The 15,629-nt window shown below is 28.8% G+C and overlaps 1 protein-coding gene across 3 annotated transcripts; it reads right to left on the bottom strand.

Annotated features, from left to right (window-relative positions):
* Positions 1 to 1,065: 1,065 nt before the first annotated feature.
* Positions 1,066 to 7,054, bottom strand: LOC111314332 (protein NPGR2-like). 3 transcript variants are annotated; one of them, XM_089752437.1, is made up of 7 exons: positions 6,645 to 7,054; positions 5,773 to 6,052; positions 5,599 to 5,692; positions 4,547 to 4,799; positions 2,588 to 3,804; positions 1,959 to 2,109; positions 1,066 to 1,534 (listed from the first exon to the last, which is right to left on the bottom strand). In XM_089752437.1, the coding sequence occupies exons 4-7, from the start codon at positions 4,695 to 4,697 to the stop codon at positions 1,215 to 1,217; spliced, it is 1,839 nt and encodes a 612-aa protein (XP_089608563.1). In that variant the 5' UTR covers positions 4,698 to 4,799; positions 5,599 to 5,692; positions 5,773 to 6,052; positions 6,645 to 7,054; the 3' UTR covers positions 1,066 to 1,214. The 3 variants fall into 3 exon arrangements, with proteins under 3 accessions (XP_089608563.1, XP_089608562.1, XP_022771301.2); XM_089752436.1 differs by having other exon boundaries at positions 5,599 to 5,676; XM_022915566.2 differs by lacking the exon at positions 5,599 to 5,692.
* Between the last annotated feature and the right edge of the window lie 8,575 nt (positions 7,055 to 15,629).

The raw sequence follows: 15,629 nt of genomic DNA, 5'->3' as shown, positions 1-15,629 counted from the left end.
GGACACCGTAACTGGCAATAAAAAAAAAAGTTGAAATTTATTGCACATATATAAAAATAATAATAAACAAATACAATATTGTAACCAAATCAATATATATATATAGTAGGAATATTTTTATTAAATTATTTGAATATAATAAATAGGTTTTTTTTTTAGACCAAGATGAAATATGTTTATCTCGTAGAGATTATACAGTAACATTTTATGTTATGGCAAAATATGTCAGATCTAGTGTATTGATATAAAAATTTTCCTTTTGTCATTATTCAATTAAGGAAATTAATTTTTTTAAATAAAAAAAAGGTGTTTTGAATATATTAAAACTTGAAATTAAAAATACCAGTTGTAGATTATAAATGTATATAGATTGATAAAATTTTTTATTATTTTAAAATTAGATGTATTTTTAGAAAAAAATATAGGGAGAATAAATTAAGTAAAAAATGCGTTAAATGTAAAAATCTTTTTTTTATATAGTATTATAAGGTAGTACACTTTTAACTATTTTAAGAAAGACAATTACATTTTAATGTTATTGTTTAGCTTTTATTGAGTAATTTTTATTTAATAAATTAATATGTTTAAAATGTATTAAATACTAACTACCATAATTATTACGTCTTAATGAGTTTTATTAGAACAACCATTAAGAACCAAAAAAAAAAAAAAGTAAATGTTTTTGATGATTAGGTATTATTACACACATCATCCATCAATTTAGCTTTTATAAGTGAAGCCGCACAAATCTATCTCAATAAATAAATAAATATTTATTCCACAAAATATATAAAATAAACTATAGAGCAATTATTAAAAGATCTTATAATATTGGCCAAAAAAAATGATCCTATAATAATTCAATCAAGGACAAAAATTTAAATGAATATTTTTAGATAAATTAATTTGTGAAAGTATGATGTATTAATTTCTTTAATTATAAATAAAAAAAAATGTGGCAACTTCATAAATTTATTCATGATTCACTGCATGTACATAAGACAATATTCCTGGTATCTTTTTCTAGAATCAGAGCTACACTCACTGAGTGGCAATTCAATCAAATCAGAAGGAAGAAAAACTTATCATTTTATTGCTATTAGTATTACAAGATACAGGAAGAACATAGAACATAATTGTCTAAGAGGGTGGGAAAAACTTGTTATGATTTACAGAGAAGAAGAATTTGCATAGCCGCAGAGGGGGGGAGGGTATTATCTAAATGGCTCAACGGGCGCTGAGTCTTCAAGAATGGCAGCAGCCTCAAAACATTCAGCTGCTTCTTCTAGTGAAGATGCAGTGTCTTCTGCTTTGTGAAGCAGACCAAGATTATACCATGCAGATGGATTCATTCTATCAACTCGGAGAGCATTCATCAGCAAGCTTTTTAAAACTGGATTGGATTGGCCGCCAAGTTGTCTGAGCACACCGGCTGCAGATATCAAGCTTGGGACGTGATCCGGATCGATATCCAAAGCACTCCAAAATGCCTTCAGTGCTTCTTTTAGTAAGCCTTTTCTCTCATAAAGTGCACCTGCAAAATAAAATGTCTTAAAATCCTCTTCATTCACTGGTTTCCACCAGAAAACAATAACTCCAACCCACATTCATCTTTATCTTTGGGAAACAAGCATCTATACTAATATAAAAAGTGACTGGCAGAATATATGTCATGCCAATTTTGTTAATTTTCTTGGAATGTTTTAATTAAGTTAAAAGTTTTAATCAACTCGGTAACCAACCCTTAACTCGTTTTATAAGAAGCTTTTCTACCTTGATTGAAAATTAAAAACTACAAAAAGGATCATGTTATGAACTATGAATCATGCTGACTTATCCCAAAAGAAAAGCTGATAAATCTGCAACATCACCGTTAGAGGCATTTATTCAAGAAAATTATGAATTTAAGGAATTCTATATAATGACGATAACATAAACCAGGGGAAGAATAAAGTTACCTGTGGCATGATTTCTGACAGCAGAGTAAGAACTGATGGCCTTGGATTTTGAAAGACAAATCTCAGCATCTCGCCATTGTGACAAGCTTATGTAGAGATAAGCTAGATCATGCCATATTTCCTGTTCAAAACTTCTAGAGTATCCATGATCCTGTAAACAATTATTCAAAAAGATGAGCTTCTTTAAAACTTGTTTCCTGAAAAATGACACAAGAAAGAGCATTATCTACTCCAACAGCAAACTCTGATTTAATGTTCTGAGGATACAAAGAGCGCTCGTTAAGTTTAAATGGATGTAATAACTTTCAAAAATGGCAGCTGTACCTCCTCATTCATACTCTAAAAGACAGTTTTCAACCTACCATTCTAACAGTTATAAACCTCAAATTTGTATCAATCACAGGTATCCAACTGATGGCAAGTCACACAGTCATACCCAACATTAAGATGGGCAATTCCAGGGATCATTTTTGAAATTTTACCTTCTAAACTATTTACGTATCTAATTCCAAAAACGGATGAATCACCTAAAGTCAACTTGGTAGGATAACCATTTCAGATACTTCCAAGAAGATGGAACTCAATTAAAATTATAGGTAATGGATAGAACCACTAAACAACTAACAGACCTTGTGAAGCTTCTTCCCAGAACCAAAGCTTTTACTCTGTACTTGAAGAAGGGCAAGAAGCTGAGTATATGTCTCAACAGCACTCTGGAGCTGTCCCTGTGCAATTTGAAGCTTAGCTTTGGTGCGCAACAATTCTCCCTGATCCCATTTGCTGGTTTGATCCAAGGCAGCATTGAGAATGATTTCACCATCAACAAAACGTTTTTGAGCTGACAATACGCGAGCCAACAATAACCATCCCTTAATATCAGAACCGCCTTCTAGTTTTAGCAAAGACTTTGCATAATAAAGTGCAGCTTCCAACTTTCTCTGCTCAGCATTTTCCAGGCTAAGATAATAAAGAATATTAGGGTCTTTCATACTTGTAATTTTCCGAGCACTTTCCAAGGCCTGAAGGGCCTCAGACTGTCTGGCAACCCTCTCAAAATAGGATGGGGCAGACTTCGAATGTGCCGAAGAAGCCACACCCAATACAAATTTACCAGTACCTTCCAACTCACTGCATTCATCCTCCAGGCTTTCAAGGGCTCTATGAGCAAAATTAATCCCTTCTGCTGCAAGATTAGGTTTTTTCCCACAAATTCTAGATGCCATTAAACATGCTGGAATACTATGTGGATCCTCTCTACTATTCAACAATTTCCGCAATAGATTCAAAGCAACCATATCTTCACCTGCTTCATAATAACAGAGAGCTAGAATATAGTATCTTTCTTTGCGGTTAATAACCCCTGGAAGCAGTCCTTCTATGTGCTTTGCTAAAGCCCTCAAATCCCCAGAAATGGAGAGAGCAAATGACAGATGATCCAAAATTGATGGATCCCATTCTATTCTTTTCAGAGAAACTTTTCTTAATAGTATCATTAACAGGAGTATAGCTTCCTCTATGTTATTTCTAGGGACAAATGAACTGTCCATTTGAGAGCGGAGGTTTGGGGGGCTCGCTTCACCGCCACAATACAGAAGAAAAATGGCAAACTGTTTTTGAATCCTTGCAGTAGTTTCTGCATCGAGATTCCACTGATGGAGAAGAGACCACCGGTATGACAAGATTGCTTCAGATGGAGAATCGCTAAATTTCCATAATTCTGGAAGCAGCTCAACTGCCTTGTTTAGAGTCTCCTGCAATTTACAGTCAGCACCAAAGTTTTCAGGCAAGCCTTCTGGAAATGAAAACTCAACTATGTCCAGAATAACTTTGCAAGTTTGAGCAGCTTCTGCAAGAATGATCGGAATATTCATTAGCCATGCAGTGATGATTGAATTGTTGTGTGCAGCTATTCTTCCTTTCTTTTCTCCAGAGGAGAAAGAGTACAAAGATGACAAACATGAAAGGCATCTGATAACAACGGGCTCCATGAAAACTTGCTTGACAAAACACATTCCAAGTAGCAAAGAAGCTCGTAGATAAAAACAAAAGAAAAAACACATAGAAGCTAGAATATCATAAGTTCATAACAGTTATTGTTGGATTTTTGGAATTTGGAAACATGCCAATCATCGTAATAGAAAGAAGATTGTTAAAGCAAATTTGAACGGGAGAATTTTAAGCACAGGAGGCTTTTAATGACAATAAATCATATATACTACTAATAATAATACTATATTAATTATTATAATACTAATATTTACCAATTATGCAAGGAAAGCTTACTGATATGTATAAGATAGCAAGGGGAAGGATAAGGAAAATGGAATATATCTTATTGGAAACCCGTATCTTGACAGCTTGATTCATGAAATCTGGTCCATATATAACTAAAGCGATTTTTTGGACAAATTATGACGAAAAATGGTATAGAAATCAGGCCCGCTTAGTCATCATCAGAAGGAATAAATTAGAATATAAAATAAAATGAATAATTTAGTGCAAGTTAAAACAGCACTTAATTATAACTCACTTCATCCATATAATTGCAGAGTTGATGTAAGATCTGTGTACTAATACATAAACATTACCTCTAAACCTCTGGAGATGCTGCAAAGATTTTGCTTTGAGAAAAATTGCTTCTAGTAGTAAACTAACAGCATGGATAGACATTGGTGGAGGAGCATAGTCATGAGATCGTCTCTTACGCCTTTCTACTCTTCTAGCAAGGGTAAGTTTCATTTTGGGAGTTATCGCTGCTATATCTATTCCTTCAAACACATGTAGTGCAGCTTCTATATTTCCTTTCTGATATTCAATTCTTCCCAGCAATGCCCTAGCTTCCTGCAAATTGAATACACCTTAGCCAAAAAGAAAGCAAATAAAAGTGCTTATAGAATTAGCACAACTGAGTTCCATACACTAAATTAGTTAAAATAGGTGGCAAAAAAAAGAAAGAAAAAGGCAGGAATGAACTGTATTACATGGAAAATAGTAGACAGCGAAAATAACAGTAAACTTCAGATGGCCGAGTAATGCAAGAAGAAACAAATAATGGTGAACTATGAGTAATGACCACTTTCTCACACGCAGTGTTGACAAGGGTAAGGAAAAGTGAGCAGCCACAGGTGGAAGGTGACATGAAAAGTAACAAATCGCCGAGTAATGCAAGAAGAAACATTATGGCATGAACACAATTGTTTAAGGTCTAAAAGAAGAAATGACTTTAATTGAAGCAGTGTTAAGTGTTAACCAGATACTCATTGAAAAGCTTTGTAAAAATTGACAACTTCAGCTTTAATTAGAGCAATGTGACCAAGTAGAATCTGCATAAGTTTTGGAGGTTATATTGTCAAAGACAAAAAAGAATATGGCATTTAAATTTAAACTAATAGCTTCAAGCCTAAACCATTTCGGAGTAAACAAGAGGTATCACCATATTGGAATCTTTTAGGTGAACTAGGTGGAATAAAAATCTCAAGCTTTGAGAAAATAAAATAACCAGATGGCATGGAATATCTTGAAATTGTTTTGTTTAAAATGAAAAAAACTTTAATTACTAGTACAGTATATAAATTCCTACAAATGAATGAGAAGATCTGGAAAACTCCTAAACAAACACATGAATAGACCTCAAACACACCTGAAACCAGATTCGAGAAGTAGCGAGGATAATTTTGATAGAAATTTAGGAAAATCAATGTGCCACCACCAATTTTCACTACAATAATACAGACCTGAAGGACTTATAACAGCAATGAGGAATAAAATTATTCAAAAAATCAACTTGAAAGCTGGAAAGAATGAAGAAGCAAACCTCATAATTCAGTGAACTACTTTCACGCAGAGACAATTCAGCTTCTTCTATATTCCTGGTATCTGGCTTTTTCTTACCATCACTAACTTTAGAAGAATAACCACTCAGTGAATAATCTTTCGCAGCAAAGGATTCTGATGAAGGTATCATTTTGTCTACTTTTGTTAATTGCTCTCTGGTGCATAAACACATTCTCTGCCCCAAATCCTCCTAAGTCCACCTCTGCTCAGCTTTTTAATCATTATTTTACTGTTCATAATGTTTCACCTCTATCCAAAATCTTCAAGTGCAAGAAGAAAATAACAAGAAGGACAAAAACATTATCAGAACTTTAATAGTAGATCAAAAGGATGTATAACTCATAACTAGTATACATACAATACGATGATTAATGCAATCATACCATCCATAAACAATGAAGTTCAAGCTTTTGCCACATAAAACAGATTACAAGAATCAAAATTTGAGTTATTCAAAAAAGAAATCAAATTTTCAGATTTCAAGAAATCTAGAAACCAAGAGGGAAATCAAAATCCAACAGTACAGTAAAATATAGAACATAATAATTTAAAAAACCAGAATTTATTTATTTATTTATTTATTTTACAAGTTAAGCTTAAAACCCATTACCCAGAATTCAGAAACAAAAAAAAATTATTGATCAATATCAAAACGCACCAATATTTCACCAAAACCACTTGAAAAATTCTAACCAAACATCCAATCAAACTCCTCAATTATAAATTTAAAAACAAAAGATACACTAAATTTACCCAAAAAAATGTCTAAATTCAAGTAATTGACTCTACAAAAACTGACAGTACAATCAAGTCTAAATCAAATTTATACAGCCAAATAAACAAAGAGCTCACCTTTGGCTTTCCCAAAGAGAAAAAATGCAAAGAGACCACAAGACGTCAACAGCATTACCACCCATCTGTTTTTCAAGATTGCTTCATCGAATCCAAAAAAAGCCCTTATTTAATAAAAGAATGTACCTTTGAGAAATAAAATTAATCAATCAAGCATCCAAAGCCAATGCCTTCAGGAAGCTTTCAATTTTATTTTTATTTTTTCTTTTCCTTTTCACTTCTTTGAAAATTTTCTTTCTCTTTTGCCTCTCCTTTCTTTTTTGCTTTTTTTTTTTTTTGGATTAAACTTGAAGGAGAAAGAAAAACAAAGGACGGATGGTAAATTGGATCGTGAACAAGAAGATTTGGAGATTAAGCTTAAAGAAAAAAATGGATAAATAAAAAAAAAAAAAAAAGAGGATTCTTGAGTCGATAAAAACAAGTTTTTTTTTTTTATTTAACGACAGTGGCCGAGGCTAATTCTGTGCCACGTGGGATGCTTTTTCAAATCTTTTAGTGCTGGACTTTGACGGTTACAAACGAGATTGATTGACATTTGACTAATTGACTTAACCCTTTTGTTTTTGGCTTTTTCTTTTTTTACATGCATATTATATAGTAATATTACTATAACAATATTTTTTTTCTTTTATTTTTTAGGGTTAAAGTTCAAAATGACAGCCTGGTTTTTCGAAATTTTTAGTATTATCCATGTTGAAAATTTTGTTTTTCTTTTTTTATTAGTTTTAACACATTTATTATTTATAAAAATTACAAAATTTTCTAGTTTTATGCATTCCAATGAGAAATTAATTCAACATTTTATAATTAATCACATGTGTATTTGTTGTCTTTAATTGATGGATTTGTATAAAAAAATCAAATTGGATGCTTATGGATATAATACTTTATGTTCAACATTTGCTTACATTTAATTTTACATGTCTTTTATTCTCATAAATAAATTAGACATTTATGTATTTAGTAAGTCACATTCATGAAATTAATATTATAGAAGTGAAAATTTTATATTTTATTCAAAAAAAGTGTATCCCATCCTTTTATTTCAAATCTGGATTTTTTGTCCCTTATTTTGTTATCATTTAGTAACAGTATTTCTACCATACCATGTGCTTAAAAGCAAGTTACATAATGAGTACTAGACTTTGACACATCCATTATGTGAGTGAAAAATTATTAGTTGAAATAATTATAATTTTTTTTAAGTTACTTTAAGGGTGGGTAGTTTATTTAATGAGGGTAAAATTTAATGCTTTTTATCGTTTAAAAATATAAATATTCCTAACTTCATTTTATTATTGTAATTTAACTTTGAGTTTTAAGTTATTTCAAAAAAAAAAAAACCTTTGAATTTTAAGTAAATTTACCAATTGGATTAGTATCTGATTAAGTCAGTGACAACAATTTTAGTAGCCACATTAATATAAGTAGTAGATTTGGACCCACTCACTACTGAAATGAAAAGAAAATAAAGATTGTGTTTGAAAAAAGAAAAAAGAAAAAGTCACTTGATGAGTGGGTAAGTTTTTTTTTTTTTTAATGTACGTGAATAAATATTTTATTTTATTTTTAAATTTAATAATACATAAATATTCATAACTTCATTTTCATTTTATTATTGTAATTTTAATTTCAGTTTTAAGTAATTTTTCAAATTGTGCTGATGTTTGGTTAACTCGTGACACTAAATTAAGGAATACATTAACTACAATAATTATAATATAATTGATTAATTACAATTCATAATTGTGTAAGAATCATTAAAATTTTATATAAAATTCATACTTATAAACGATGAATTTTTACATAATTTTTTATCGTGATTGAATGATTACAGTATTATAGAAAAAGGAATTATAAGTGAAATGCTCCCAACTCAATCAAAGACTTTAATTTTATTAGAAATAATATAGAAATAAACTTGTAAATTTGATTTAAAGGATTGAATTGCACATATAATAATAACCTTTTTTGGCACCTTGCATACAAAAGAACCAACAAAAACCTTTTTATACAGAACAGAAATTATGACTGTCCTTTTTTTCAGAAAAAAAAATGTTGATTGAGATTAGAATCTCTAATTCTTAAGATACAAATACAATTACAAAATAGATTATATCTAGATCAAATATTCAATAATCTCTACTATCTCAAGTAAAGTACTTAATTAATACTTAAACATATAAACACTTTAGTGACTTCATCCATGCTTCAAAAAAATTAGATTCTTAATGATATTATTAGAAATTCCTTTCTTATTACCAAACAAATGCATCTAATGGTTTTGATTAAATAACCAATGAAAAGAATTTGAAACTCAAGTTCATTGCTTTATATAATTATTTTTAAAATATGATACTTAATAAATTTGAGATTCAAAGTATCCCTTATTTATGATAACCAATAAAAAAGGCTACCCCTTAATTATGACAACCATATTATGCAATAATTTGGGTTCAATTATTTGTGACAAATGGTTTGGTTTAAGTTAAGGCTGAGTAGGATTAGTTAAAGCTTGCCTAACATTTGCCAGTTGGCATGAGCTCTCCCCTTCCCCACCCCCCCACCCCCCAACCAAAGAGAAGGCTGCTAAAGTTGTTTAGGCCATCAAGGGTTTGGTGGCTCAATTAAAGGCCTTTTAACGGCTTTGGGCTTAAGTGGTTAGTTTTTGTGGTGAGTTTGTCATGCTGATGTTAAAGTATTTGGGAAAAAAATAGCACTACAATAAAGAAATTTTGGAGCATTCATTGATTTGGGTTGGGCGGTGTACAGTAGTTTTTCTCCTTTTTTTTAATGTGTGAGATGGTAGATGGAAACCGAAAAGTTAGAGATATCAAATCTTACTCATATTTAATAAAAAATTAAATTTTTTATTTTAAAAGAGATAAGATAGGTTTTATATCATAACTATTGAATTAGATAGATATAATTTTAAATTTTTATCGAGTACAAAAATAAAAATGAATAATATAACATGAATCTTGTACTCATACATTATATATAAGTATATATATTTATATATAATTTAGTAAATAATTTTTTTAAATAATATAAATTATTATTTTAGATTAATTATAACTAATATATTTTTATTGAAAAAAATATATTAATATATAGTTATAAAAAATTACTTAAATATACAAAATAAGAATTAAAAAATAAATTTTTATTTTATTTTTATTTTAAAAAAAAACTATGGATACGAGTACTATCCATAACCTTTAAATATCTATGTAGATAATGACAGAAATAAACTTAAAATACTCATTAGATATGAGACGATGATAGATATAATATAAAAATTCTAGGATGGGTATAAAAAATGTTCTACCTTTTTTATAGTTTACTTATTGATATCCTTAATCCTAATTCCCAATCTCTTCATTAATTTTGCTCAATTTTAACATTTTATTTCAACAGCTAATTTCAACTTTAATTTTATCATCTTAATGTTTATTCAATGATGCATGAGAGAGAGAGAGCTAACTACTCATTACAGTTCCACTCCAAAGAATTTAAGCATAAACTTTAAAAATAACATAATACATTTGTCACGAACTTAAGGAGGAATCATGGATCCCACATCGAATATAAAAATGAGAGTCACTGGGGTATAAAAGAGTTCACACAATCTCTTTTTTGTGAGTTACCTTTTGTAGGATAAAATCGTGAGACCAGAAAGGCCAGAGCAAACAATATCTCACAAGAGTGTGATCTGAGACATCGGATGAGTGGATGCCTGAGTCTCGAAGGCGCATGGATTCGGAGGTTAAGTATCGACCCGTGACAAGTGGTATCAGAGTTAGCCCGAAACCATTCGATTCACGCTAAGCGCATCGAGGGAGTTAGGTAGAATGGTCAGCCTCTGTGATGAGGAATGTGTGAATCGTGACAGTTAGGTTGATCTGAGACGTCAGATGAGTGGATGCCAGGGTCTCAGAGCCACGCGGGTTCGAAGCTTAAATCTCGACCCCTGACAAGTGGTATCAGAGCCAACATTAAATCGTTCGATCCATGTCAAGCACCTCAAAAGAGGTAGACAGGATGATCAGCCTCCGTAATAAGGCGTCAGTTCTAAATCCCACGTCGAATATAAAATAGTTCACACAATCTCTTATTTGTGAGTAAACTTTTATAGGACAAAATCGTGAGGTCAGAAAGACCAAAGCGGATAATATCTCACAAATGTATGAATCGTGATAGTTAGACTGATCTGTGACGTCGGATGAATGGATACCCGGATCTCGAAATCGCGCGAGTTAGAGTTTTAAATCTTGACCCGTGACATATGCACATAACCACATATAAAAATAATCAAAGAAGAAAGGAAGAGCATGCATCATATTTAATTTGTGAAGTAAAAAAACGTATGTCCATCTTTTACAAGTTCAATGTATATATAAAAATTCTCTTGATTCAATGAATAATAAACAATAATCAGTAAGTATCTTGTGGGTAATAGTGAACAAATCGAGGCATAATCACTAATTTCCTTACCAAGAAACAGACCATTAAGTAATTCCCCCAAAAGCTAAAGAAAATATATATTTTTATTTTTTAGTTTTATTTTTTATAAAATAGTTTTTTTTTTAAATATATTTGATAAACAAAAATAAAAATTATTTTTAAAAATTAAAAAATAAAAAAATTCAATAATATTACTATTAATGCGATTTAATTATAAATATAATATATATTTATTAATTAATGACATTAACAAATGTTTAAATATAATCACTTGCAAAATGTAAGAAAAAAATAATGAATATTTTTAATTTTATATTTTAATTCATTTTTATTTTTATATTTTTAAAATTTATTTTTATTTTTAATTATCAAACACATTTTTACTAATATTTTTTATTTAAAAAAAAAAATCGTATTTTCTGAAACCCAATACTATTGAATTTTCTAAACGGGAAAGGCTTTCCCTCAATGGCCGAACATGTTGGGTAGAAGGCAAATCAGGTCCAAATCTGATGGTTTTGGCTGGGCATGTGTCCTGTCCGGAACGTTCGTTGATAAGCCGTTGCCCTTCATGTCAGACCCCTGTCGCATAAAAATTATGCAAATGCCAAAGCATATTATTTATAATTATTATATATAATAAATTAATTATAGTTTAATATTATGTAAAGTTTATAAAAAAAATTATATAAAAATTACATTGTTAAGTAATAATTTTTATTATAATTAATTAACTATAATATTATAATAAAAAATTATAAATAAAATATTCTCCGAATATATGTCAAAATTCAAAATATCATGCGTCAAATCTTACAGCTTGGCTAGTTGCAGCTAGATTATTGGCACCACTCAATTCGATTGGGACCTCAAGTAAAGATTTTTTAATTGAAATTGGACCTATTTTAAAATATTTTATATTAATTTTATTTTTAAAATATTAAAATGATAATATTTTATTTTCAAAAAATTTCGAATTTTTGGATCCCGTGCCAGATGAGGCGTTGACTAAGCCCAATCAGATACATGTACATCTCTAATTGCAACACACATCTTTCACGGACGCACAATTTCAACGTTGTAATACTTTCTTTCATTTCCCTTTTTTAACATCATCGTCATAATAATAATATAATTAAAAATATTTTCATTTATCATGTTAATTAATAATTTGATACTAAAAAAAAGTTGCAATATTAAAGTATATTGAAAATATTGTGCTGTTGACGAAGTGAAAAAAAAATGCCAATAACTCCGATGGGAGCTGCCTGTCCGATCTTCATGATCTAATTTGTTTGGCCTGAAAAAGCATCGAAGGCTTACCGTTTAAGCTGTAAGCCTGTTCTGAGCAAAAGCTAATTAAACACCGTATAGTTTCATTTTTTGGTACAAATTGTGTAGATATCTGCTAAATGGAATTTGCTTATTGGCAGATTAACTTTTTAACAAAACTATAAATGTATTTTCTTTCAACTATTTAAATAATAAAAAAAAAACATTATTTTTTTAAACTCATGAAACAGGCGAGGTGAGCTTTTTCCAAATTTCTACTATATTCTACTAAATTAAATGCGTGATCTACGAGCTGGGACCTTACTTTTTTCTTTTGTTTTGAAGGGGATGGGACGTTTCGTTAATAAATAAATAATAATGCTGAATTTGATTGAGACATCTCAACAACGTTGAGAATCGAAGAGCCTCAATTTACATCAAAAAATATTTTTTTAATATTTTTAATTATTGAATTTAGTAAATTAAAATAATAAAATAAAATTATTTTTAATTTTTTAAATTTATCAAAATTAATAATTAAAAAAACTCTAAAAAAATATAAATTTTTTTAACGTAAATTAATCTTGTCCATTGAGAGTTTGTGATTATATATATATTTGACTTTATAATATAATGTGCATGGATTTTTTTTCATACCAATTTCGTCATACCATATATATATAGAGAGAGAGAGAGAGTTGAATATAACCCATCCATTTTGAATTTAAGTGAAGAAAAAAAAATAAAAATTTAAAGTAATACGTACATAGTTTGTTTTAATCTATACTTTCTTCCTATAGTTATCAAAATTTAAAGTGTTAAAATGAGAAATTAAGATTTATGAAAAATTATATGGCTGCCCCTTATACAATTCAAACTTTAGTACTTTTTTAAGTCAAAAATTTTTTTATTTACCTATTGTAAAAGAAAAAAAAAATCAGTCTGATTTTATCTTTTTATTTGCTCAATCTTTTTATTTTAAGTCAATTTGTTGGGGGACCTTATGGTTGGAAGGAGATATGTTGCATTTTCACACGTCACCCTTGAAATAAGCACGTGATAAAGCTGTAAGCTATAGTAGTTATTATCAGTTTTTTCACTAACGATAAGTACAAAAATTAAAAAATAATAAAAAAAAACGTTTGGATTTTTAACTTAATTTAATTATTTCGAATCTAATATTTTTGTATTTAAGATTATGAAAGGGATTAACAACCCAAATTTAGTAAATTTATTTATATAAGGTAAAAAATTCAATAATACTGGAGGCCTATAATGTAGTAATCTGGTTTAAGACAAATTTTAATTTGAGTTTTAATTTGCAAACAGTACGTCAACAAGAATATTGATCAATTTCCATGTTTCAACTTATAATTTCATTCAAACCTTATATAAAAAATATTTGAGTAAAACTCTAACAATGCATATGAAGGGGAAATTTTAAAATTTTGAATTTTTTTTAAATGAATGTATTTTCAAATATATCAATTAAAAAATCAAAACTTTATATATATATTTTGATAATCTAACGTTTGTAATTGTATTGTTTGAATAAATATGAGTAGGACACACTTTTACTAGTGTTAGTTTTATATTTTTATCATTCTTCTATAAATAAATTTTAAATATTAAAATTTGACAAGATAAAATTTAATTATAAAAAAAAAATAATAATATGAGAGACAAAAAAAAAATGAAGAGTTAGAGCTCATTCTAATTGTTATGAAATGTTCGGGGTTCGAGTGCCGTTCGTGATCTATTATTGATGCTAATCATAAATGCAATCCATGAAACTTTATGAAACGACCTGAACTGAGAAATGAAAGCAGTCTATTTATCCCATATTTTATGCGCCAATTAAATTACTGTTAAACCAATTGCTAGTATGCTTGACTGTTAAAATTTTCGGAATTAAAGGAGATGAAAACACCTAACTTGTGAATATTTATGAGACCCTAGCGAAGCTTTAATAATTGACTGTGACAGGAAAGAAATTGGCTTGTTGATGAAGAATATCTTTTTCTTTCTTCCTTCCTTTCTCGCCCTTTTTAAAGTACATCAAAGAAGCTGTTGATCAACCGTATGATTCTATACAAATAATAAATAAATATATATATCAAAGTTTAAATCATAATTAAACTGTATCATGATAGTAATTAGCCATATTCCTTATTGCAAAAAAGAAATAAGAAATGATTATTTATTTTTTATATTCAAAGTTCAAAAAGCTTATCATAAAGTATAATAAATTTAACCTTGCTAAATCACCTATATATATACTAGACGGTAAAATGCATATACTTTTTATACAATTTTTTTTTTCATTTTGCTGACAAATTTTTTGATAAGTTAATATGTTATTAAAAATAATATCTGAAAATTACAAATTCTAAATAGTTTAAATACGAAATATATTTTTTAATAAAATATATAATAAGTTAAAAGATTTAAGGATAAATTAAATTTTTTTTTAAAAAAGTAACGTATACGTTACAATTTTTTTTAATTTGGCAAAACGACTGAATTTGAATTTAACTTTGTTATAAGATTTTCATAACCCAAACATGATTTGTATTTCTTAATTCTACTCAAACATATAGATACGAATCCAAATATGCTTTATAATTGAAATTTACTATATATATATATATTTAAACATAATAATTTTAATACAATATAATAATATAATAAAAAATATAAAAATGATATAATTTAAATAGGACAAAAATTATATATAAATTTATAAAAATAAAAATATATTTTTACATTATACTTGTCAATATAAATAATTTTTATTTTTTATATATATTTAATATAAAACAGGTGCGATAAAAATTATAAATTATCAGATCCCATATGTATTTCGATTAACAAAAAAAAAAGAAAAGACCTTGTAAATATTAGTACATGTAGAGCATGCGATAAGAGAAATAATAAGATTGCGAAAAGAGAGAAATAAAGTAGGTAAAAACCCATCAATCCTATTCCTCGTGGCTAGACAAGAATCTTCATATTTTTGCCCCCCTTTTTTTTTTTTTTTCCAAAAATCGATAACTTCTTGGCTTGGTTATCCGCCAAAAGGCAGTAGTGATAGAAACATAAAAAGTATGAGATAAGACTGAGGGTAATTTCGTCTTCAATCTTTTTGTGGCAACCCCCGAAATTTCGTTCAAATGTAGGGGCCAATTTTCAATCCCTTCTCTATAAATTCATACAACCCCACCATCTTTTCATTCTCCTCACGCC

The sequence above is a fragment of the Durio zibethinus genome, chromosome 23 (genome assembly GCF_047325235.1).
Source record: "Durio zibethinus cultivar Kanyao isolate XHJ-2024 chromosome 23, ASM4732523v1, whole genome shotgun sequence".
Classification (NCBI taxonomy): Eukaryota; Viridiplantae; Streptophyta; class Magnoliopsida; order Malvales; family Malvaceae; genus Durio; species Durio zibethinus.
This window is presented reverse-complemented; position numbering and strand designations above follow the sequence as displayed.